The sequence below is a fragment of the Mastigoproctus giganteus genome, chromosome 6 (assembly GCF_048544385.1).
Source record: "Mastigoproctus giganteus isolate SK-2022 chromosome 6, ASM4854438v1, whole genome shotgun sequence".
In the NCBI taxonomy this organism is placed as follows: domain Eukaryota; kingdom Metazoa; phylum Arthropoda; class Arachnida; order Uropygi; family Thelyphonidae; genus Mastigoproctus; species Mastigoproctus giganteus.
The window spans coordinates 14,007,425-14,032,437 of record NC_143580.1 but is presented as its reverse complement, the minus strand read 5'-3'; the positions used below and the strand labels follow the sequence as shown (position 1 = coordinate 14,032,437).

Genomic DNA, 25,013 nt, shown 5'->3' with positions numbered 1-25,013 from the left:
GCTTTGTTCACTTTTGTTATATTTTGCTGCTTAAATTATATTGCACTATATGAATTTTATTATAATCTCCTTTAGAATAATACTTAAAAATAAGTATATTTTAAAAAAAATAACTATATTTGCAGTATTACTTTGATGCTTCTGAGGCAGAAGCATGGATGAGTGAACAGGAGCTGTATATGATGGTGGAAGACAGAGGAAAAGATGAAATTAGTGCACAAAACCTCATGAAGAAGCATGAAACTTTGGAAAATGCAGTTGAAGACTATGCTGAAACTGTTCGGCAACTGGGAGAAATTGCAAAACAGCTAACAACAAGTGGCCATCCAGAAGGGTAGGTAATTAACTTTACTTAGAAGCAGTCTTTTCTAATTGTGAAGTGTAGTTATATTTAGTAAACTCCCAATTATTCATATTGGTATTGAGATAATGGGCACTAATAAACCCCACTAGCACATACAGCCAGATATATTAAAAATGTGCATATTAAAAAAAAAAAAAAAAGCAATAAAGAGAATTTTTTTTAATGTAGTTTTTTCTTTCAGTTTTAAAAAAAAAATTCTAATTTTCTTTTTCACCAAACCTATTTTAAATCAAAATAATTCAAATAATTAAAACAATTTTCTTTTATTTCTTCATTATATATTTGTGTATATTTGCTAACTTTTCCAGTTTTTTGAGAAGCTTTCTGGAAATTGTCTTTGTGGTTTCATGGAAAATTGACTCTCCCCCCCCCCCCAAATTTTAGTGAAGTATGTTTTTCAAATACATACCTTCTGAATTTCTCAATTTCAAATTTGTGATTAATGGGCTCCATTCATCTTTAGTGAGAGATCTCCCATATGAATTTATTTTCATCAATCAGACAGCTGAGACACCTTAATTTTCTGTGATTTGTTCCCATGTGTATTTGCCTGGCCTTTCAAAACTGTTTTAGGTTAATTCTCTCAATTGTTTGCTTTTAAAAAAAGTTATACAAAAGATATTGGGAGGATTCAGATTACTGAGGATTTATTTATGTTATGTGATTATTATTTTCTCTGAATGTATTTTTTGTCAGACACCTTGGCTAGTTGTCTTGTTAGGTGCAATAGAAAATTTTCCATTTCAGTTCAGAAGGAATCCACAGCTCTTTAGACCAATGATATTTCAGCCATTTCTGGAACAGAAGGTATTATTTATGCAAAATTGACTGAGCTATGGGGTGATTGTACAGTGGATGAAATTCTGAAGTGTAATTAAATTACTAAAATTGTTTTTCCATCCCCATTGTACCTTGCAGTACCAAAAAGTGTTCATCCTCATTGTACCAAAGAATACATGCAATTATAGATATGGTATACTGATTCCTCGTAGCCTTAGTTGCTTTGGTGCTTAACACATGCTCTACTCCTCACAAATATTGCATGCCCTGCATTGTAAAAAACCCAAGTTTTTTGTTTTGCTCTAGATGTTACCTTTTTCTGAAAAGCTGCTGACTCTGTACAAATCAAATTTGTCCTGTCAAGGAATGTTCCGTGGCAGGGAATATATGTAGTGGTGCCCCAAAACTTCTATTAAAATCAAAGGCTATATCTAAAAGAGAGCAATCAATTTAATTTATGAATCCTCACAAACTCACTCCACTTTCTGTTACATATGGTCCACTTTCTGTTACACGTGGTCCATTTTCAGCTACATGCCTTTTCAACCAATATTTCCTCACTGTTTTTCTGAATTAAAATCTTGTTTGGTATTAGAATCTAATTCCAAACACTTGCCTCAACTAGGCAGGATCTGTTCAACTCCCAACTTGCCAAACCAACTTTGCATCTTCCTCGTTTATCCTCTTCTATTTCTACTCTTTGGAACAACCTTCCATCTTGTGTATTTCCTAGCTACAGAAAATGCAAGTCCAGTGTGTCAAAGTATCTTCTGTCTTTTCAACCTTCAAATCCTTACACAGTATTAGAGTACTGTAAGTTTCTTTCATGTGTGGGATCACCATAAAAAAGGCTATCTCTGATTTACTTTTCATTAATTTCCACTTTGGATTCTTCTCCCACTTGATAATTATTATTTGATAGTTCTCTTTGAGTTGTATAATTTACTTTGTGTTTGCAATTTGTAAAATTGTATAATGAAGAATTCCCCTTATATTTTGTTTAATCGGCTACATCTGCTAAGTATTTAGTGGAAAGAATGTAGTATATCCCTCCAACTGAATGTAGAAGAATATAGTATAATATATTTTTATTACAGCGATCAGATTGCTGTGAGGCAATCACAAGTGGACAAGCTCTATGCTGGTCTAAAGGACCTAGCACTTGAGCGAAGAGGAAAGTTGGATGAAGCATTAAAACTGTTTTCATTGAACAGAGAGGTAGATGATATCATGCAATGGATAGCTGAAAGAGAGGTTGTAGCTGGTTCCCATGAACTTGGTCAGGATTATGATCATGTTACAGTAAGTAGAGAACTGATAATTTGTTATTTGATTTTAAAATATAATACTATATTTTTTAGACTTAATTAATTCCTCTTACTGTTATAATTTTCATTTCATTTTTAAAACTTCATTTGTTTATAGATGTTACGAGACAGGTTTAAGGAGTTTGCACGTGATACAGAGGTCACTGGTACAGAGCGTGTGTCTACAGTAAATGAAAATGCTGATCATCTGATTGCATCACGTCACTCAGACAGTGCCACAATAGCAGAGTGGAAGGACACTCTTAATGAAGCATGGGCTGATCTTCTGGAGTTGATTGATACTCGTACACAAATGTTGGCTGCTTCCTGGGAGTTGCATAAATTTTTCCATGATTGTAAAGATCTTTATGGACGTATTATGGTAAGTATAATTTCCTACTGTATTCCTTGCAGTTTTCACTTTATTATAAATAAAATACCAACTTTTTCAGCCATTGTGATTTAAAAATATATTGAGTGTTTACCAAGGAAAATGATACAAAATTCATTGTAGGTTTTGTCCATCAAGCTTGAGCAGACTTTTTTTGCACGCGCGCGCAACACACACACACACACACACACACACACACACACACACACACACACACACACACACACACACACACACACACACACACACACACACACACACACACACTTAATTATGTAGTGTAATTATTTTAACATAAAAAAAGTATTACGGTAAACTATATGAAGTTAAAAGCATGTTTAATTATGTGTTTATGAAGTTTGTAAACTTCAGTGTGTAAGTGATAACTGCTAACTTTAAACACAGTTCTAAGTAGTTGTCTCTTAAGCAAGAATGATACTTAGACTTAATGATATTCATCATTGAGAAGGCAGACTCATAGGTGTTTGGAACTTAACAAGAATATTAACTTAATTCTTACACTTTTGGTGTCTGTTTTTTTTTTTTTTTTTTTTAAATCCTCACTTATCATATCCCAAAACTAACTTCAAAATTCTATGCTTTTAGCTATATCACTTTAAATGAAGGACTTAATTCTTTACACCAAATGAGTCTAATGAAAACAGAATCTAATGGAAACAATCTGTCCTTCCAAATCTTCCATGTAAGTAATACATAAGTGGAATACTAAATTGGTAATACATAAGTGGAATGACTGGTTCAAGACATTTATATTTTTAGAAATGTCTGATTTTTTTTTTAATGTTCATTATTTTGGGGAAATTCCTAAGTCCTTTCTTTTGTGACTGGAAAGATAGTAATAACAGTTTGAAAGAATTGACCTAGCCAACTATTTTGGCAATTTTTTTTTGATTTTCCTTGCAGTTGCAAGCTTGAGTCATCCGGTAATATCAACAAGTGTTGATAAATCTGACAACTAGTTATATTTATCAAACCAAACATGCTCCTCATACCTTAATAATAAGAATTCATTAACTTCCTGTATTAAGTTGATGAATCATTATAAAAATTTCCTCCCTTGTTTAAACAATGGACATTTGCATGATACAGCAGTTTTTTATGTTTATGCTTATTTTATTATAGTTGAAATCAGAGTAATCTCGTCTGCCAACTTCTTCCTCTAAGAGAGTTCACATTTTTCACAGATATCCATATGTGTTACATATTCACTGTTTTACCAAAAAAAAGTGAAAGTGTATATTGGTGAATGGCAGTTTAGTATGATACGAAATCAAAAAAGTTATAATTTCTACAGAAGTGCATTCGATAGGTCATAAGTTGCTCTTATACTGAAATTTGTTGAATTTGCTCTTTGAATTGCAAGATGTTCAGACTATATCACTGTTTGATATTAAAGTGATCTATAATAGATCTACAAGCAGTCATAAATATTTGTTTGTCAAAATGGTCTTAACATTTCTGATTTTAAAATACGTGAAATGAAAGCATTTTGTATGTTTAAAATTTAGAATCTATTTATTACTAATGATCAAGGCCTCGTGGATGTTTTCTGCTCCACTGCTTTGGATACTGCAAAATTTTAAAAATGTTAGTTTACCTTGAATTATCTTTATTATTATTGTAATTTTATTTTTTATAAATGAAGTCGGTTTTCTGAATTTCAATCGTTAATTAAAGATTAAAATTTAATCCCCCCATCTCAGAGAAATGAAGTAAACATTGGCTAGTGCATCAAAGTTGTGTTAATACAGGCCTGAGGATATTAGCAGTTGTTTTAGACCACAGTAAATGCTTCATATACCATTTTTTTATTTAAAAAACCTCAATTAGTGCTTTGAACATTATTATTTGAAATTTTTTTCCAAACCTTTCCCCTCACTAGTGGTCCATATGCAGATGTTTTGAGGATGTTTTATTTTATATTTTTTAGATATTTTATCTTGAAGATGTTAGCAGCTGCTTTAGACTGCAGTAAATGCTTCATTATACAAATTTTGAATTAAGAAAAAAACCTCATTTAGTGGCTTAAGCATTGTTATTTGAAATTTTTTTCTGGACCCCACCCAGTAGTGGTTCATGTGCAGCTCTTTTGTCCAGGACATGTGTATGGATATTTTGTCTAAGCCAGCAGATTTATAAATCTGTCTCACCTTTTTCCATATTAGAAAGACTAGTGTGATAGCACTGAAGAAATCATTAACTACACTTGTAAGGAAAATCTGCAGAATAATACATTACAATTTATTATTTCACTTGGAAAAAACTTAATGTTGTGTGAGTGAGAGAGAGAGAGAGAGAGAGAGAGAGAGAGGGGGGTGTGTTCTACTCAACGTAATGTATAAATTTTCATAACCCTTTCTAGTCCTGCATTGATGAAACAAATACTTCACTTTGTAAGAAAAATTTATAATGTTATTAAAAATTATTTTAATAACAGTTATTAGGGCAACTGCTTTATATAGTGAAATATTCATTTTGCCAACATATATGCAAAGTTTTATATTATATTTAATCATGTTTAATCCCTAACCAGCCAGTTACAAAAAAAACAGTACCTTGTACAAGTTACTGGTTTTTGTAATTGCTTTCCTTGTGTAAACATTTCATGATATGAAATGTTTATACAAGGAAATATTTGTATAATAAATATTTAAATATTTGTATAATAAATAATGATACAAATATTTGTATCATTATTTATTATACAAATATTGATGATACAAATATTTATTCATTAATTTTGCATTTTTATATTACTTTTAATAAAAAATTTATTGTTATTGATAATTTATTGCAGTAAATGTATTTAACTTTCGCGTCTCATCTGTAGGAGAAGCAGAATTCTATGTCAGATGAACTTGGTAGAGATGCTGTTAGTGTATCAAGCTTACAAAGGAAACATGCTAGTTTTGAACACGATCTACAGACCCTGGGTATGGCAGTAAGTATAAATTTATAATATATCTGAGCATAGATGCAAAATATAAAAACAAAAAAGAAATCAACCACTTTTTGCCTTTCAACACTTTTTTACAAAAGTAAATCAAAATTTTCATAATTTTCTTCTTAACTTTGAAGGTCAGTGTAGATGTGAGATGGAGATGTGTGCATTAGCATTAGTAGAGGCACATGATGCAAGAAAGCAAGCTTATACAGCATCAGCTTAAAAAAAAAAAAAAAAACACCCCTTTCCATTTTACTGATCTGCATGTTTTATGCTGATTGAAACAGCGAAGCAGAGCCGAGTTCTTTCCTAGTCTTTGCAGAACTAGGAAAGAACTCAGCTGTGCTTTAAAGTCGTGGATTCAGTAGAAAATTACCCAGTTTTAACAGTTACCCAACGTTAAGAGTAATTGTTATACTTGAAAATTTTGATCTGGTCGCAAGTCGAATCACAGGACCTTCGACAGTTTCCTCAGAGATCCTTCAGCTCTACTAATCTATTGGTATTTCACCCATTATCAACCTTTAAGCAAAAGTTGGCTCAATGGTTAATTGGGTAATGAGAACAGCCTTGAAGTAAAATGTGAATATTCTTAGTATCTAACCTAATTGCCAAATTATAAAAATTTAATGAGAAATATTGCATATTAGTATGCAAGGTTCATCAGAAAGTAAGGTCACAGAGGCTGTTCTCTGCAAATAAATCTTTACTCTTATATGTGTGTGTGTGTGTAAAGCAAGTAAGGCCTTGTTGTGCCAGTATATTGTATCAGTAATTAATTGTGTGTGCATCCTTCGATTGGTTTGCTGATTGAAAAACTTGAGTATCCGAGACGAAAAAACCCATTTAGCCCCCACCTGAAACCGAATGATCCAGCCACACTGTGAAAGAGTCCATAAAAACTCTTCGATTCCTTGACGAGATTCATCGGACTCTTTTTATTTATTTATTTGCACCCCGTGTGGGAGAACGGGGATTACAATTCTGTCACTCGCAAGGGCAACTTTATTGAAGAACACGAAAATATACATTTCAAACTATAACTCGCACACTATTTTTCTACACATTCATCAAAACGATTGAGCTATTTCCCCATTATTTAATGAATGTGCCCATGCCTGGTGAAATACCACCACTTTGCTTATTGGAGGCTTGAAGTGGTGAAACCCATGTTTAGCCTCTAGAGCAAAGTTTCCGGCATCCCCCTCCCCCCATACTTCTCCTTCAACCCTAACCCAAGCACGGTACTAAGTACTATAGGTTCTGATACCTCTCGTGTTTGGGATTCACATAAAAAAAAAAAAAAAAAAAAAAAAGTTCTGCCTTGAGTTTATTTAAGCTATCAACTTCTACACAACAACAGATGGAAGTTTATTCCAGCAATCAACTACCCGCTGGCTAAAGGCAACCTTCCGCACATCTATTCTATCACTGTCTTTCCTCAGTTTGAATCTATGCCCCCCCCTCAGGTTTGTAATTTGAGTAAGAGGAAGAATCCCACCACATTGAGCCTGCTCAATGCTGATGGCATTTGTGAATGTGTAGGGTGACAAATAAAATGGATCTGGCTTAGGTGGGTTGGAACTGCTTGGGGGGGTAATACACAGACTAATAGATTAATAGCAGCCACAAGCAGAGGTGTAAGATTCTTACACTGCTTTGTTGGGACATGCAGCAGCCTGGAATGCAAGATGTCAAGGATTTAAAAACCTATGAGAGTTCTCATGGAATGAGGAAATACATGTGCTGTGTGAGGATCACTAAGAGTAAAAACAGGTGGATGTATACTTGCATGTACATTGATGCTGGAGCATGGTAAATAAATTTGGTGAATTTGAAGTACTGGTCAAGTCATCAGATGCATTATGGGGATACTGGAGAATGGTGCTTCTCAGATATAAGGAAATACAAAATTTGAGTATGGGCAGTACACTGTATACGAAAGGGCAGTCATGACAGGAGGCTGGGGGGGGTATTATGCTCTTAGTTAAGTATCCCATAAGTTAAGGCAGTGCAAGGTTGGCATGAGTGGCAAGTGCAGTGTTGATGCCAGTTTGATGTGATATAAACACTGGGAAAACAAAAATGAGAGTAGGACTCTGTTATAGGTCTGATGACTGTGATGAGCATAATGAACAGCTGTATGCAGACAAATAGAGTAGGCGAGTAAATTAGAATGTCTTATAATTAGGATTTTCACTTTCCAGATATTGACTTGAAGTTGTGAGTTGGTCACTCACACAGTAGCAAGAATTTTGTGGATTTATTGGATGACTACTTTTTTATACCATGTTAAGAGGGACAGTGAAAGAAAGCAATACTCTTAATCTGATTATCAGCAGTCACTCTTCATGCCCCTTAAGAATCCACAAATAAATTACTCATTATTAACAGTGATCACAGTGTTTCGTTGTGGGATTTATTTAAAGATGTAACTACTGTCAAGGGCAAGTGGAAGGCTTTTACTTTTATAAAGGTGACTACAGTGGTCTGTCTCAGAGTTTTTAGATATTATGGGAAGAATCATACTAGGCTTTTATACGAGCTAAGAGATACTGTTAAGGTTTAGGCCTAAATGGATGGCAGATGAACTGTGAGGCTCCTGCAGAGAAGAAAAATACATAGGATATGTATAAATTATCAAATGATACAGAAGCTTGCAGTAAGTATAAACTAGTCTGCAATCAAGTCACAAAAGAGGTTGTGCAAGCTAAGACAGATTACGAGAATTCTGTGGAAAGGAATGCAAAGATAAACAGCAAAGGCTTCTTTACTTATGTAAACACTAGAAGGAAGGGGATGAATCGCATTGGTCTACTAGATATGAATGGTTTAACTGTTGATGATCCTGCTCAGGTTGTTGCAAACTGAGTAGGTATTTTGCATTTATATTCACACAGGAGGAAATTTTTAGGGCAGGGATGTCAGAAGTATATCAAACTCTTAATAATGATAAATTATTTTGCGATAACTGAGAGGGAAATGGAAGAGAAATTGTTGAAACTAAACATTATTAAGGCACATAGGGTGGATGGGATCTACTCAGTTATATTAAGAGAGCTAGAAAAAGAAGTAAGCAAACTTTTAGCCATAATTTTGAGAGCATTCTTGGGTTCAGGGGAGGTTCCTGCCTGCAAATATATCTCTAATTCACAAAGGAAGATCAAATATTGAAGTGAGTGATTACAGACCTGTTAGTTTGACTTATAATAGTGGAGTCATTGGTTAAATAAGTAGTGCAACACTATCTAGATGGGAATACACAATTACAGCATGAATTTGCTTGTTACAAATAGCTTCAAAAATGGATGAATTGCTGAATGATGATGATAATAATAATAATAATTTTATGCAATTTCCTCTGAGCATTCAATATTACTTAGACCTACAGCCCTGTCTGTCCTCTGACTATCAGAAAATCAGGAATTGACCACATTCTCTGGATAAAAACATGCAAACTGAAAGCTTATGCAATTCCGAAAGTAGTTATTACTGATAGCAAGTATGGAATTCCAGAACACAAGAAAATCCCCTGAACAACTCTCAGCAGCAATAGAAAGTATTGCATTAGCATTAGCATTTAGCATTAGTAGAAGCATATGATGCAAGAAAGCAAGCTTATTCAGCATCAGCCAAAAAAAAAAAAAAAAAAAAACAACCACTACTCCCATTTCACCCCTCAATTCGTTCGAAATACCTGTCCAGCTGAGCCTTAAATTTGTTTAGGCTATCAACTTCAACAAGATTGCTTTGAATCTGAAGAACATGCAAGAAAATCTAGTGGTTTTGATTGACAAAAAACAAATATCTAAAGTGCAATATACAGAAATCTTTCAAGAGCTATTCTCACTCAAGCAATTCATCATGAATCTGCATTTATAAGGATATGCACTGAGACCTGAAAGTACAGCATATGGCAAGTATAAAGAATAAATGTCATGATTCAGATGTGAAACCCAACAAATGGTCACTGATGGTATTGTCACATTTGTTCCAGAGAAAATTCCTGTATCTATGTGGTAGCAAACAGTTCCAGTGATGATCTTATCAACAAGGGGATACAAACTCAAGAACGTTTTGTCACCCTCAAACAGGAAAAAATTGCTAAGCATTCACATAACAGTACAACCCTTTCTTCCCAGAGATGTATCACTACGTATAATAACCTCTCATCTGAAATTCATACAGTTTAAAAGATGGCAGAGGATACATTGAAAAAGGATACTCAGAATATAAAGGGCGTAACACTTGCTGGTACTAATTCAGTGGATACACTTGATGAGATTGTCAACTGCAGCCTAAATGCTCCACAACAAAAATGTTTTTTTTGGCCTTCTTGTGCTGACATAAAGCTATCGGCCCCACTAATGTCCTACCCAAGAGTAGAGACAACCAAAATAGGACCTATGAAAAAAACCAACCTCTTAATCCCAGTGCTGCATCTTATTTCCCTCCATCTCTAACAAATATCAATGAAAAGGCAAATATAAGACATTATCTGAAACTCAATAAATGAATAGCTTGCCCAGCATATAACTACAAAATAACTGCTGTGCAGACTCGGGACCAAATCTTTGTCTTAAGATTAAATCCAAAAACCACTATTCAAGCAATCACAGACATGTATTGGAAGGAATACTCCATCAAAGTAGATGTAAGACAACTACATATGAGGCATGCATCTTATGCCTCTTTCATTGCCTCAAAGCCATCCACTCCCAACCAACTGCTATTCAACTTGGACCTGTGGCCATGAAATACCCTAATCAGACCGTTCAAGACAGAAAAGTTTGCATGCTGTAATATTCATGCATAGCAACTACAGAGTGCCTCATTCACACCCACATCAGTAAATATCAGATGCTACATTCATAATAAGAGGCATAAGTTGAAAACTCCATACACTTCAGTTTATTTTTCTGGCTGCAGAGTATGATATTATTTGTTTAATGGAGACCTTGCTGAACCACAATAGATCTATTGACACCTTTTGCCTCCCTTTGAACTATACTGCTCAATATAATGCACAGGCCATTCGTCAAGGTGGTGGAGTGGCAGTCATCTATAAAAATTCTTTTTCTCGACATAGGACCAACTCATGTAGTTCCGAAAACTTTGAGGCCATCTCTGTGCTCCTCAACCTCGATGAAATTAGAACACACTTTTGCACTGTCTACCTCCCTCCAGAAAACATCCTAGAAGTTAGAAACGAATTAGTAGCCTGGATAGTAGAGGTTAGAAAGGAACTAGTACCAATCTTTAACCCAATGTCCCTATTATTCTTGTAGGGGACTTCAACATGCTTCTGTCAAGTTATTCAATGGCTCAGTCTTCTCTGGAAAATATGCTATATATGCTTGACCTTCATCCCATTCAAAACCCCCCTCTCAACACATGGAAATCAGCAACTCAACTGCATTTTACACATCCTTCATGCAGAACTTATCATGCCAACCTTCTCCTTGAAATTAGATTATCGACCATTGCACTGTGAATTTTATGCCTACTCTTACCTCTCTAGTCTCTTGGTTGAAGGATGTGGCCTTCTGCATATGAGAAGAGTCTTTTCAGCCAAGTTTATAAACCAGGAAATAGTCCTTCAACACCTCAATATGTATAAATGGAACTGTCTGTTAGTCAGAAAAGTCAGGACCTGAAGCCACTTCCATTCAGGCTGAAGAATTATTTCAAATAGCTTGTGTTGGTGCATATAAGAATATTCGGATCACACATCGGTCTAACTGGTGGTTTAAAAAAAAAACATTAAGGTAGTATTTGTAAGAAAACAAAAGGCTTACAGAAAATGGCAGAAAACTAGAACTCCTGAAGGCTACATTGCTTACAAAAAAGAACAGGTTTGTTTCTTAAAACACAAACACCAAGAGTATAACTTTACTATTTCTAAAAAAACTTAAAAGTCTAAAAGAATCAATAGCAACAAAATACCAACTTCACCATGGACAAAGCCTTATTTAGGGGATGAACAGTACCTTTGGAATCTCTACAGATCCTAAACTAAAGTTTAACTTTCCCGCAGCAGACAATACCAGTTGACTGGTAAATTACATGAACAACATGACTTCATCTGGATCCATTCTTGATATTAGACCTCTCCTAACAGAAATCGGGGCTTAGAGGGGAACAGGTATCCTGTGTGTTATCAGACACTCAGCCTAAAACACTGATGGATCCAATATCTCTCTATTACAGAAGATTTAGGAGAAGTCCGGTTGGCCTGCCTCCCTAAAATCCACTCATGCACACCTTCTCGATGGTAAGCCCTGTTACGTCACTTAGGTGGCAACGAACGTGTAGAGTTACGTCAGCGTGAAGAGGAAAAGACCAAACCCTCCAGCAATGAGAGCACAACAATACAAATGGCCCTCAGTCCCCAGCAGCTTTCACTCTCCCTCTTACGGCAGCGAGAGGATCAGAGTGGAAGCAGAGGGTGCTAAGAATCTCTGGGTACGACCAGGCTGCCATGCACGGAAATTGAACTTGGCCTGTTATAACGTACGATCACTCATCGGTGAAGACAGGATGTTAGAGCTGGAAAAGGAATTAGAAAATGTGAATTGGAATATCATCGGTTTGGCTGAAACAAGAAGAAGAAATGAATCACTTATAAGTTTATCAAATGGAAACAGTGAAAGGAGTGAAGGTGGAGTTGGGTTTCTGGTCCATAAAGATTTTAAAAACAACATTTTGGAATTCAAAAGTACATCACCAAAGGTGTCAAGACTAATACTCAAGATTTCTAAGAGGTACAAGCTAAAGATTATAATGATTTATGCACCAACATCGAGCCATGATGATGAAGAGGTTGAAGAAATGTACACTGAAATTGAGAGTCTTCTAGATGAGCAGAAAACCCACTACACTATTATTATGGGGGACTTCAATGCTAAGGTTGGAAAAAGGCAAAACAGCGCAGAAAGAGGAACTATAGGAAATTTTGGAATTGGTGAAAGAAATAAAAGAGGTGAAAGACTTGTGGAATTTGCAGAATCTCAAGGAATGTCAGTAATGAACACTTTTTTCAAGAAAAGGGTGAACAGAAAGTGGACATGGAAGAGTCCAAATGGATTAACAACTAATGAAATCGACTTCATCCTCACTAACAGAAGATATGTTGTGAATGATGTTACCGTCCTGAATAAGGTAAATGTTGGAAGTGATCACAGAATGGTAAGATGTACACTTGATATAGATGTAGGAAAGGAAAGGAAAAAACTGACTCGAGTAAATAATACAAAGGTCTTTGAAATAACAGAGGAGGAGAAAAAGCAGTATGTACTGGAACTTAAGAACAAGTTTGAGCTTCTGCAGACTGCTCAGGACCAAGATATCGACGAGGAATATTACAACTTTCTGAAAGTGATAAAGCCCAAGAAACCTATAGGGAAACAGAAATCCAAAGAAGAAAAAATTAGTCAAGAAACACTTGTCATGATGAACCAAAGACGACAAATGAAGAGCAAGAAAAACACTGACAGGGAGAAAATTGAGTATACTGAGTTATGCAAAGCCATTAGAAAGAGACTCAGAGAGGACATAAGAAGATTTAACACAAGAAAAGTAGAACAAGCATTAAGGGAAAACAAAGGATTTAAATCAGCAGCCATGAGCAGTAATACAGAAAGACAAATGATACTGAAACTGAAGAATAGCGATGGTGTACTTATAAACAGCAGAGAAGGCATAATTCAAATAGCAGAAGACTACTATAGAGAATTATACAAGGAACGAGGGAATGATACCAGCAGTGGGGAAGATGGATTGCAAAGTAGCAACACATACGACATACCCGATATTCTTCCTGATGAGGTAGAACATGCATTGAAGAAAATGAAGAATCAGAAAGCCCCGGGGGAAGATGAAGTTACTGTAGAGTTGTTAAAATTGGGAGGAAGAGACATAACACAAAAACTGGGAAGGCTCTTCACAAAGTGCATTAGAAAAGGTGTGATGCCTAAGCAGTGGAATAATGCAATCATAGTTTTGCTGCATAAGAAAGGAGATAAATCAGAAATCGGAAATTATAGACCAATTAGCTTGTTATCCCATATCTACAAGTTGTTCACAAGGGTCATTACTAACAGATTAGAAAGAATACTTGATGAGAATCAACCGAAAGAGCAAGCTGGCTTTAGGACAGGATTCTCAACTATGGATCACCTTCACGTAATGTCACAGCTAATGGAGAAAGCAAATGAATATAAAACACCATTATGCCTGGCATTTGTGGATTATGAAAAGGCATTTGACTCCATACAGCATAAGGCAATGTTTCGGGCACTGGAAAGACAAGGCATAGATACTCCATATGTTATGATTTTGAAGAAAATATATGAGAGTGCTACATCCTTTATTAGACTAGACAAAGACAGTAGCAAATTTAAAATCGAGAAAGGAGTTCGACAAGGAGACACAATATCTCTGAAGCTGTTTACTGCTGCCCTTGAGGAAGCTTTCAGAAGATTAGACTGGTCGCAGAAAGGAGTCAATGTGAACGGAGAGTACCTAAACCATTTACAATTTGCAGATGACATTGTGGTCATAAGCCACGATCCCAAAGAATTAGAGGAAAATCTTAATCAGTTATGCACAGTTAGTAAGGATTTTGGACTAAAGATGAATATGGCTAAAACAAAAGTAATGATGAACAAGTATGCCATGGAAAGGGAAATAATGATTGAAGGAGCAGTAATTGAAAAGGTGGAGTCATATACTTATCTGGGACAAGTTATCAGCTGTAATAATGATAAATGGCTGGAAGTCAACAGAAGAATAAATTTTGGATGGATAGCATTCAGGAAATATAGTCACATACTGAAGAGCAATATCCCAGTTTGTCTGAAACGTAAAATAATGAATCAATGTATACTCCCCACCATGACTTATGGAAGTGAAACTTGGGCACTCACCAAAAGAATGGAAGAGAAGCTAAGAACTACACAGCGAAGAATGGAACTAATTATATTGGGAATCAGACTGTTAGATAAGAAGAGAAACACATGGATTAGGCAGCAAACTCAAGTAAAGGACATTCTTATCAAAACTAAAGAACTAAAATGGTCTTGGGCAGGACACAATAGCTCGAAGGCATGATGACAGATGGACTAAGAAAATAACAGAATGGTACCCAAGAGGAGCTAGAAGAAAACCTGGAAGACAAAGGCGGAGATGGATAGATGAAATTCATGAGTTTTCGAGTAGTAAATGGATGGCCAGTGCTCAAAACAGAAGGAATTGGAAAGTTGCTGGAGAGGCCTTCATCCTGCAGTGGATTGAAAATGGCTGATGATGATGATGATGATGAACAGAAATCACCATAACCAAAGAAAATGTAATTAAGGCATTAAATAGTCTCCCAAATAAATCCACTTCTGGCTCTGGTATGTTCTCCCTCTTCATCGTGAAAGTAAGCAGTCCATTTATCATTAAAGTCTTGCTACGCATATTTAGAGAAACCCTTCACACTGGAGTTATCCCTGAAATATGGAAACATTATATTGTAAAACCCATGCCTAAAGTCAAACATCTAAAAGACGAAGGACTTTTGTCCCATCTCTGTAAGCTGCAATTTATTAAAACTGCTCAAGAAGACTGCTACCAATTCTTGTCATGCATTGTTTGCAGAAAAGACATCCATATTTACACACTGATTTGATTCCAATGAGATCACTTGGTCGATCTATTTGGAATCAAATTTAATGGACACTATTTTTGGATCCAAACAACTCTGAACACCAAAGGACAGATTGATGTAATATTTTTAGATGTTAAAGCTGCTTTCGACAATGTCTCAATTGATACCTTGATACCAATACTTGACAAGTATTTTAGAATACAGGGAGGCTTATTAAAAGTCCTCATTTTCATTCTCAAACATAGGCATTTGAGGGTTAACACAGAATCTTCCAGTCGAACCACATCATCTACAGAGAAATGCCCCAAGGTGGCTTTCTTTCTGCCCTATAATTTGCTACTGCTTTGGATCCCTTTCTCTGTATGCATTCTGATTGCAGGACTTATGCAGATGATATAAAACTCTTCATTTCATCCAAACATGGTGAAAAATGTGACGCTATCAACACCCATGCCACGCCCTAATAGAAGAACTTGACCTTTATTTTGAGAATGTTGGCCTATTCATAAAAGATATTTGACCTGACCAAGTCAGCTCAAATATCTTTCACCGACTTAAAGAAGAGGAAGAAGAAGAACATGGACGTATATATCAATGGTATTAGGGTCCAGGAGGTCTTACATCACGCTGATCTGTGGCTTGCATGGGATGAAGGCTTGACCTTCCAACAGCACTATGCCAACACTAAGACAAAAACTCTGTCAGAAATGTGGGCAATAAGATAGGAAATTATTGGAGTAAATAAATGCAAACTTTCCACTCACTATATACAAACATGTCTTGTTCTGATTCCCATGTATACCTTGACGATCTGGTCCTCTGCTTCCAGGCGCCTCCATAGCCAGGTGGGAAGGAGCAGCAGTGCGTAGCACACGCTTCTTGATTAGACCGGGGTTCAAGCCCATCACTACCAAATATGGAGGATGTGGAAAGGTCAGGGAATGACCACCACATATCCCCGGAGCAATATGGCCTTAGTTGCTAATGCTCTTAAAAACCAAAAACAACAACAACAACCTCTGCTTCCCTCACTAACATCAAAAAAAAATCATGGGTATCGAGTACTAGATTTTAAAGTGGTTGAACCATGTTAATGGCCACCCTTTCGCCATCTCGAGATCTATAATGTATACAAGCCTAGGCTATCCCTTGAAATCATGGCAGGAAATCTATGCATCCTCTGTTAGCTTCTCAGTGATTGTCTTGACGCATGTCCACAACTCGTTGCAAGTCCTAGGCTGTCCCATGTCCTTTGCAATGATGTGTGGATTCCCCTAAGAAGCTTATTACACAATTTAACCATGCTTTAGGAGATTTTTTGTGGCTAACACCCTCCAAACATACAGATTAATCCCCCCCACAAGTTCCGTGATGATAAAGCTTACAGATCTCAGAAGATATAGAAGACATGTACCATCACATACTGTAGCAGTTTCCTGATTATCCCTTGCAGGATAGAATCTCCGTTCAACCCTACTTTGCTCCTCTGCTGAGGAGAATTTATTTGTTTTAAATTATTTGTTTGTATGTATTATTATATATATATGTATATTAGTTGTATATACATATATTTTTTGTCTCTACCTTTTGTTTGTGTCGCTGTATATATATATATATATATATATATATGATATATTTGCTCATATTGGCTGTTAACCCCCGCCAACCTTTGTATCATCTGCAAACTTGGACATTAAGCCTGATATACCTTCATCGATAAATACACAAAACAACAATGGGCTCCAGCACCGAACCCTGGGGAACTCCACTGATAACATTAGTCCATGTAGAGCAGTGTTTATTTATTACCACTCTCTGCCATCTCCCACTCAGCCATTCCTTTATTGTATGTAGCAACTTGCCCTTAATGCCATACCACTCCAATTTGTGCAGCAGTCTTCCATGTGCAACAGTATCAAAAGCTTTCCTGAAATCCAAGTATATAATATCAAAATTATGTTTTGCATCCAGTTCCTTTGTGACCACATCATAGTATCCAATCAAATTGGTCAGACAAGACTTCCCCTTAACAAACCTATACTGCGTCTGAACTATTACAGCAACACTTCTTTAACCAGTGACTGCATTATTTTCCGTTGAACAGAAGTCAAACTAACAGGTCTATAATTATTTGTGTCACCCTTTGAGACCGCTTTGTGAAATGAGGATACATTTGCACATTCTCATTCCATGGGGACCTCCCCTGAATCTAAGGATGCTCTCGTGATTATGGCTGAGGGTTTGCTTACTTCCCTCACTGCATCCTTCAGTATAACTGGATATATTACATCAACCCCAGGTGTCTTTTTTTATGTTTTAATTTCAACAATTTCTCCTCCACTTTGCTCTCCATTATTACAAAATCATTTAGCTTCCCTGTTAAGAGTTTAGTAAATAAATTACTTCCTTGTTAGAGTTTAGTAAACTACTGTCCTCCCCTTCCTTACAGAATTCCTCATATGTGAATGTAGATGCAAAATACTCATTCAGTTTGTTAGCTATCTGTGCAGGGATTAGACAGGGGTTCGAGCCCATGACCACCAAATACAGAGGATGCGGAAAGGTCAGGGAATGACCACCGCATATCCCTGGAGCAATATGGCCTTAGTTGCTAATGCTCCTAAAAACCAAATAACAAACAAACATCTGTGCAGGACCATCAACAGTCCAAAGACTAATATCAAGTGGACCAATCTGATTGATCTCCTTCCTTCTAGAGTTTACATAAGTAAAGAAGTCTTTGTGGTTTTTCTTTGCATCCTTTGACAGGGATTTCTTATAATCAGCCTTCGCTTGCCTAACCTCCTTTGTGACTTGATTACAGACTAGCTTATATCTTCAATAGGTTTCTGTATCTCCTGATAATTTATATTCACCCCATGCATTTTCTTCTCTGCCATGAGCATTATTAGTTCATCTGACTTCCATTTAGGTCTAAATCGTGAACAGTATTTCTTTGTTGGTACGAAAAGCCTAGTAGCTCTTTAGTAGCTTCCAAGATTAATTCCTTGAAGGCTTCCCATTTAGAATTCGCTGTTTTTAACATCTTCAGATGATCCCACTGTATAGAATTTAAAAACTGTCTGAGACTGTAGTCACCTTTACGAAAGCAAAAACCCTTCCCTTTACCCTTGATGGTAGTTACATCTTTAAGTAAATCCCACATCAGTACACTGTGATCACTGTCAACTAGTGGTTCCTTTATCTGCAAATTCTTAATGCATGAATCATCACTGCTGATAATCAGATCAAGAGTTTCTCCTTCTGATTGCCCCTTGAACGTGTTGCTATAGAAAACAATTCTCCAGTAAAACCACAAAAGTCTTGCTAGCATGCGAATGACCAACCCACCAGTTCCAGTCAATATCTGGAAAGTTAAAATCTCGCACTACAAGACATTCCAATTTATTGGCCCATCTATTTCTCTGCACAATTGTTTGTTGTACTCATCAGAGTCATTAGGCCTATAACACACTCCTACTCTCATTTTCTCCTTCCCGGTGTTTATGTCACACAAAGTGACTCAGTATTGCACTATCCACCCATGTCAACTGGATGCATTTCCTTAGATTTTGTGTTTCTTAATTAACAGGTGGTAGATGACTCTCATCAATCGGTGCAATACCACCACTTTGCTTATTGGAGGCTTGAAGTGGTGGAACCCATGTTTAGTCTCTAGAGCTAAGTTCCGGTCAACCATTCCCTATCTCGTCCATCATGCAGTATGATTGATGACTTTTGAGGTTATGATGAACATCGTGGCGAGATCCAATATTCCTTACATTTCGAGGGTACAGCTCTAAAACGGTGTTTGCAGGCCGGCCGCTAGTTAGTACACCGGACTGAACCTATTGGTAACTCTCTAGGAGGCTTCCGGATCAGCTAGTGTATAATCTTGTTACCTCTACTCTGCCAGATAGTGACTGGAGGGAGTCCGAGTAGTGTGTATTGTCGAGACCACGTTATGTCAAGGATCTGGGTATATTCTTACCCTATGTATGCCCTATCCAAAAATTTCATTACTTCATACAGCATGTCCCACTAACTTTTTCTTACTATTGAATACACTATGAATTGTCAAACTATTAGAGCAAGCTTATCTGCGAAAAGATCTAAACCTCCCAAGCACTTCCTAATTCATTTCACAAATATATGTGGTCTCAATTCTAATCTCAACGATGTCCATAAACCCCCATGTACTTTTTATCTCAGTTATCGGTTGATTCAACTACTGCTCATCTCAGATGCCCAGATTATTCGCTGTATGATTCCTTTCGCCTCAAAAGTGGTACTTGTGCGTCTGTCCATTCTGATATTCCCTGTCAGAGACTTGGCAATTTGGAATCTCCTCTCTTTGATCTTCTCTGGCTTAAAATCTCTCTACCTCATTGCGTCAAATTCATCTGTTGTCTCTACTGTTCTCATAATTCAACTAATTACTTGGAGCTCTTTGACTTCCTCTCTTTGCAACTTGACTTTCTCCAGTCCAACTTTCCTAACAGCGAGTAATTTTTCTTGGTGATTTTAATGTTCACAACTCCAGCTGGCTTCTGTTTTCTAGTCACACCGACCCAGCAGGTCGAGATGCTGAGGATTTTGCAGTTACTAATGACCTTGCACAGATTGTTCATTTACCTACAAGAATACCGGACAATCCTAATCATACAGCCAATACGCTTGATCTTTTTCTCATAAACAACCCTTCTAAGTACATGGTCGAAGTGAGAGGTCCTTTAGGCACTTCAGATCACAGCTTGGTGATTGTCTCTTCTCCAATGGAACCTTTATCTCATGGCTATTCCCAACCTCGTGTTGTTTGGCATTACAAGAATGCAAAATGGGATGACCTGCGAGACTTCTTTTCTTCTTTTCCTTGGTCAGATTACTGTTTCAAAACTTCTGATGTCAACGTTTGCTCAGATAGTATCAATGAAATTATTCTTGCAGGAATGGAATCCTTTATCCCACACTCCACTTTAAAATCTCGTCCTTTATCTGAACCTTGGTTTTCCAATAAATGTGCTAAGGCTGTTCAAGAGAAAAATGTTGCATATCGCAATTGGCTTGTTTCTAATTCTCCAGTTTCATTTTCTGCCTACACCAAAGCTCGCAACAGTTGTAAAGCAGTTATTAATCATCCAAACTAGAGTTTGAACAGGCTAAGAGTAGAAAACTTGCTTCTTGCCCTAATGGTAGCCGAGTATTCTGGTCTCTTACCAAAGCTATTGGCCGCAAGTTTTGCCCATCTCTGCTCCCACCTCTGTCCAAACTAGATGGTTCTGTTGCCACTGCTGACCTGCTAGTTCTGTTGCTGACCTGATAGCATCCCATTTTTCTTCCAACTCATATATTAATGATCTTGGTAAAACACCTCCCACCATTCCCAACATGCTCCATTCAATGCCTCCTGTGGTCTTCCGTCAAAAGGATGTCAGAAGGATTTTGACGAATCTTGATGCTAAGAAAGCTCCAGGTCCCGATGGTATTTCTCCACTTGTTCTCAAAACCTGTTCTCCTGAACATACTCCTATTCTTGCTGCCTTTTTTCACTTTCTTATTCCAAAGGTGTTTTTCCTTCTGCTTGGAAATTTGCTCATATCCAGCCAGTTCCTAAAAAAGGGTGACAAATCCCTCCCATCCAATTAACATCCCATTGCAATTACTTCTACTCTTTCTAAAGTAATGGAGAAATCAATTAACTGCCAGTATGGAATCCGTCAGTGTCGATCCACTGGTGATATTCTTGCTTATGTTACCCATTTATGAACTAATTCAATGGAAAGGTTTGGGGAAACACAAGTAGTTGCTCTTGATATCTCAAAGGCTTTCAATCGTGTTTGGCATAAAGGTCTTCTAAACAAGCTTCCATCTTATGGTTTGCCAACTGTTTTTAGTAATTGGTTATCCAGTTTTCTCTGTGATCGTTCACTGAGGGTGATGGTAGATGGCTCTCTGTCTTCTAACTTCTCCGCTAATGCCGGTTTCCCCCAAGATTCAATTCTTTCCCCCACTCTTTTCCTCTTGTATATTAATGACTTCTTCCATTGATTGGAAATTCTATCCATAGTTTTGCCGATGATAGCACATTGCATTCCACTTTCCATTTTGAGAAACCTTGTCCTTCTCAATCAGCTTCAATTTCTAAAAAATCTGCTACCAATTCCTTAAATGCCGATCTTCAGGTAATTCTCCAGTGGGGCAAAGACAACTTAGTTGATTTCAACCCTTCTAAAACTCAGTCTTGTCTTATAACTCGCAAAAAGGATTCTTCTTCTCCTATGCTTATCTTTAGTAACATTCCGATTTCTAGGAAAAATGATATATCTCTTTTGGGGATTACCCTGACTTCTAATCTCTCTTGGCACAAGCACATTACAAATATTGCTTCCTCCGCATCTAAAAAACTTGGTTTTCTTCAGAGTGAGCAGCTGTTTTCTTCCAAACAGCTGCTCACTCTGTATAAATCGCAAATCCGCCCTGCCCTGCCCTGGAATATTGTTCCCACATCTGGGGTGGTGCCCCCAAAACCTCTCTCAGGCTTTTTGATTCCATTCAGAAGAGGGCAGTTAGGTTAATTAATGATTCATCTCTAACATAGTCTCTCCATTCACTCTCTCATAGACATACTGTTTCTGCTGCATGCCTCTTCTACAGATACTTCCATGGGCACTGTTCTTCTGAATTGGCTTCTATAATTCCCACTCTCTCTTTCAAAATGGTCCGAACACGTGCCACCACCAGCCAACATCCATTTACTGTCCAACTTCAAACTCACAGAAACAACTTTTCATCTTCCTCGTTTATTCATTCAACTGCCGTTTTCTGGAACAACCTTCCTTCATACGTATTTCCTGAAAATTACAGTCTACAGAAGTTCAAGTCCAATGTCAACAAATATCTTCTTTCGTCTTCTCAACCTCCAACCCAAGCACGGTACTAAGTACTATAGGTTCTAATATCTCTCATGTTTGAAGTTTACGTAAAAAAAAAAAAAAAAAACTAACAGCATAACTTCTCCTCCCTTCCTACCCTGTCTTGCCTGTACACATTGTACTCCCCAAATTCCAATTCTGCACTGCTTATATCTGTGTGACACCATGTCTCTGATATCCCAACATATCTGCCTTTGATGTCTTGACCAGCACCTCAAATTCATCAAATTTATTTACTATACTTCTAGCATTGGTGTACATGCAAGTATATGTGCACCTGTTCCTACCCTCAGTTACCCTAACACAGTCCATGTATTTACTTGTTCCATGTCATCCCTGTAGGAACAATCTCTTCTGTCAGCAAACACAGACCACACTAAAAAAAATTCTACCCCAGGAGCTTTGCACAATTTCTTCTCCAGGACCGAATTGATTCACAAAGATCTCATCATATACTCTCTCCTATTGTGTCTGGGCAGAATTGCAGATACTTTCAAATTTAACCCTAACTCCCGACTTTCTTTTTGAAAATTGACCTAAGTAAATCTGCATATCTCTTACTCTTAAGGTCATTAGTGCCAAAAGATGATATCTGCTGTACAATGTCATCAACATTTTCCCCTGGCAGACATACCCTGGTCCTATTCCACCTATCATTTTTGCATAATATATTCCCCTGCACCCTGACAATGGTCACTGGCAATAACTAGCTCCTGTGGGACCAGTGCATTCTGCTTGGAGATTGCCACTTTGTTGCCTGATGCACAGAAGTAAGCTCTGGTGTTGAGTTGGGCAGCTGAGAGCTTGATGGACCTCATGTTAATTTTTTCAAGGAAATCTATCCTACACATCAACTCTCATAGACCTTCATCAGAATGCTGGGTTTGTGCCTGATTTCTTCACACTCTCTGCACCTAGCACACAGACAAAGACAATTGTTCTTGACTAGATCATGTCCTGTTTCAGAAAGTCTGCAAACATTTCACATTTTGCACATTTTTTTAGACTGTGATGCATTAGAGAATTGCTCCCTTTCGCTTGTCCCCTGAGCCACAGCACTCCTGCTACTTTGCTTTGCTGCTGTAGTCTGGGTCATGATTCTGTTTAAGTACAATTTAATTAGCAATGAAATTTAATAAGATTAATAAATTTTACTGATTAATTGAAAATGCTGTACTATGCTAACAGATTTCTAATACAGTGCTACGTATTACTATCTAGTTTTATGTTAAACCTTATGCCATCAAGTTTGGGATGTATGTTACGGCCCTGAGTGCCAAGCGAGTGATCAAAGCGAATCTAAAAGTGAATTTCAAAGCGACTTCTCTAGAGTTAATAGATTTCAGAGAAATTTCAAGTGCTTAATTTGCTAAGTTATTTATTTTCAGCTCTTCTAAATAAAGAAGTAAGCTTTTCAAAAAGAAAGGAAAGGTACCTTTCTTCTTCTTGTATATAGAAATAACACATAACACACTAACCACTAATCTCTAATCGCTTGGTCACTGCTCCTGCCTCCACGTGGCGGGGCCGGTAACCTGGAGGAAAAGTTATCCTCTGGGGCTAAAAGGAGCAACCATGGATTATGACAACTTTCCGGTACTTGAGCCTAGACGCTCATGTCATGACTCAAATGAACCCGAACGTGACGAATCACAATCTAAGAGACTACGCAAAAATGAGAATCAGCAGGAATATCCAGCGTTCCTCATATTACATTCTCTTTCTGCCAAACCTGTGAGTTCACTTTCACCATTTCTAATCCAGAAATGTTTGGAAAGTGTGGCTGGTTCACCGAAAATGGTGAAAAGACTCCGATCTGGAGATCTTCTAGTCGAAACAACTAAGCACCAGCATTCTCAGTCTCTACTGAAATTATCCACTTTCGGCGGAATACCAGTACAGGTCACCCCTCATGCCACTTTAAATAGCTCCAAAGGAGTAATAGCAGAGTGGGACCTGATGAATGTCACTGAAGATGAGATAGTAGAAGAACTAAAAGATCAAAAGGTAGTTCAAGCAAAGCGGATAATAATTAAAAAAGATGGTGAACTTGTTCCCACTAGGAATATTATCCTCACATTTAGTACACCAACCTTACCATCATGTGTCAAAGCCGGATACCTTAATTGCCGAATACGTCCCTACATTCCGAATCCAATCAGATGCTTCAAGTGTCAAAAATTTGGACACTCGCAAACAGTATGTCGAGGAGACGCCATCTGCCCAAACTGTGGTTCTAAAGCTCATGCACAAACGGACTGCAATGCAGAAACGCCACAATGCCCAAATTGTAAAGGCCAGCACCCAGCATACTCAAAATCATGTGAACTCTGGAGGGTAGGAAAAGAGATCCAGAAATACAAAGTTGAGCAAAAGGTCACCTACCAGGAAGCTAGGAAAAAAGTTATGCTCAGTATGCCAAAAATTACCTATGCTGCGGCAGCCAAAAAATACCAGTCAGCTGCAACACAAACGGCAGTCACAGTACCTCCATCCATCTCAATTGCTGATTGGGCCCGATCAGTGCTGTCGGTCCCACAGCAGCCACATACAGAACAATGTAAAGTGACTTGTGCTAACAATACTCCGCTAACAGTCCCACCAACTGCAACTGATACTCTA

At 37.2% G+C, this 25,013-nt stretch overlaps 1 protein-coding gene across 7 annotated transcripts in view; it reads left to right on the top strand.

Annotated features, from left to right (window-relative positions):
* Positions 1–25,013, top strand: part of LOC150083961 (spectrin beta chain-like) — a 419,401-nt gene that overhangs the window by 307,268 nt on the left and 87,120 nt on the right. For all 7 annotated transcript variants that reach the window (XM_090375838.1, XM_090375834.1, XM_090375833.1 and 4 more), the window contains exons 32-35: positions 126–334; positions 2,242–2,446; positions 2,570–2,833; positions 5,694–5,804. In XM_090375838.1, coding sequence (XP_090231964.1) covers positions 126–334; positions 2,242–2,446; positions 2,570–2,833; positions 5,694–5,804 — 789 coding nt within the window. The remainder of the gene's footprint in view (positions 1–125; positions 335–2,241; positions 2,447–2,569; positions 2,834–5,693; positions 5,805–25,013) is intronic.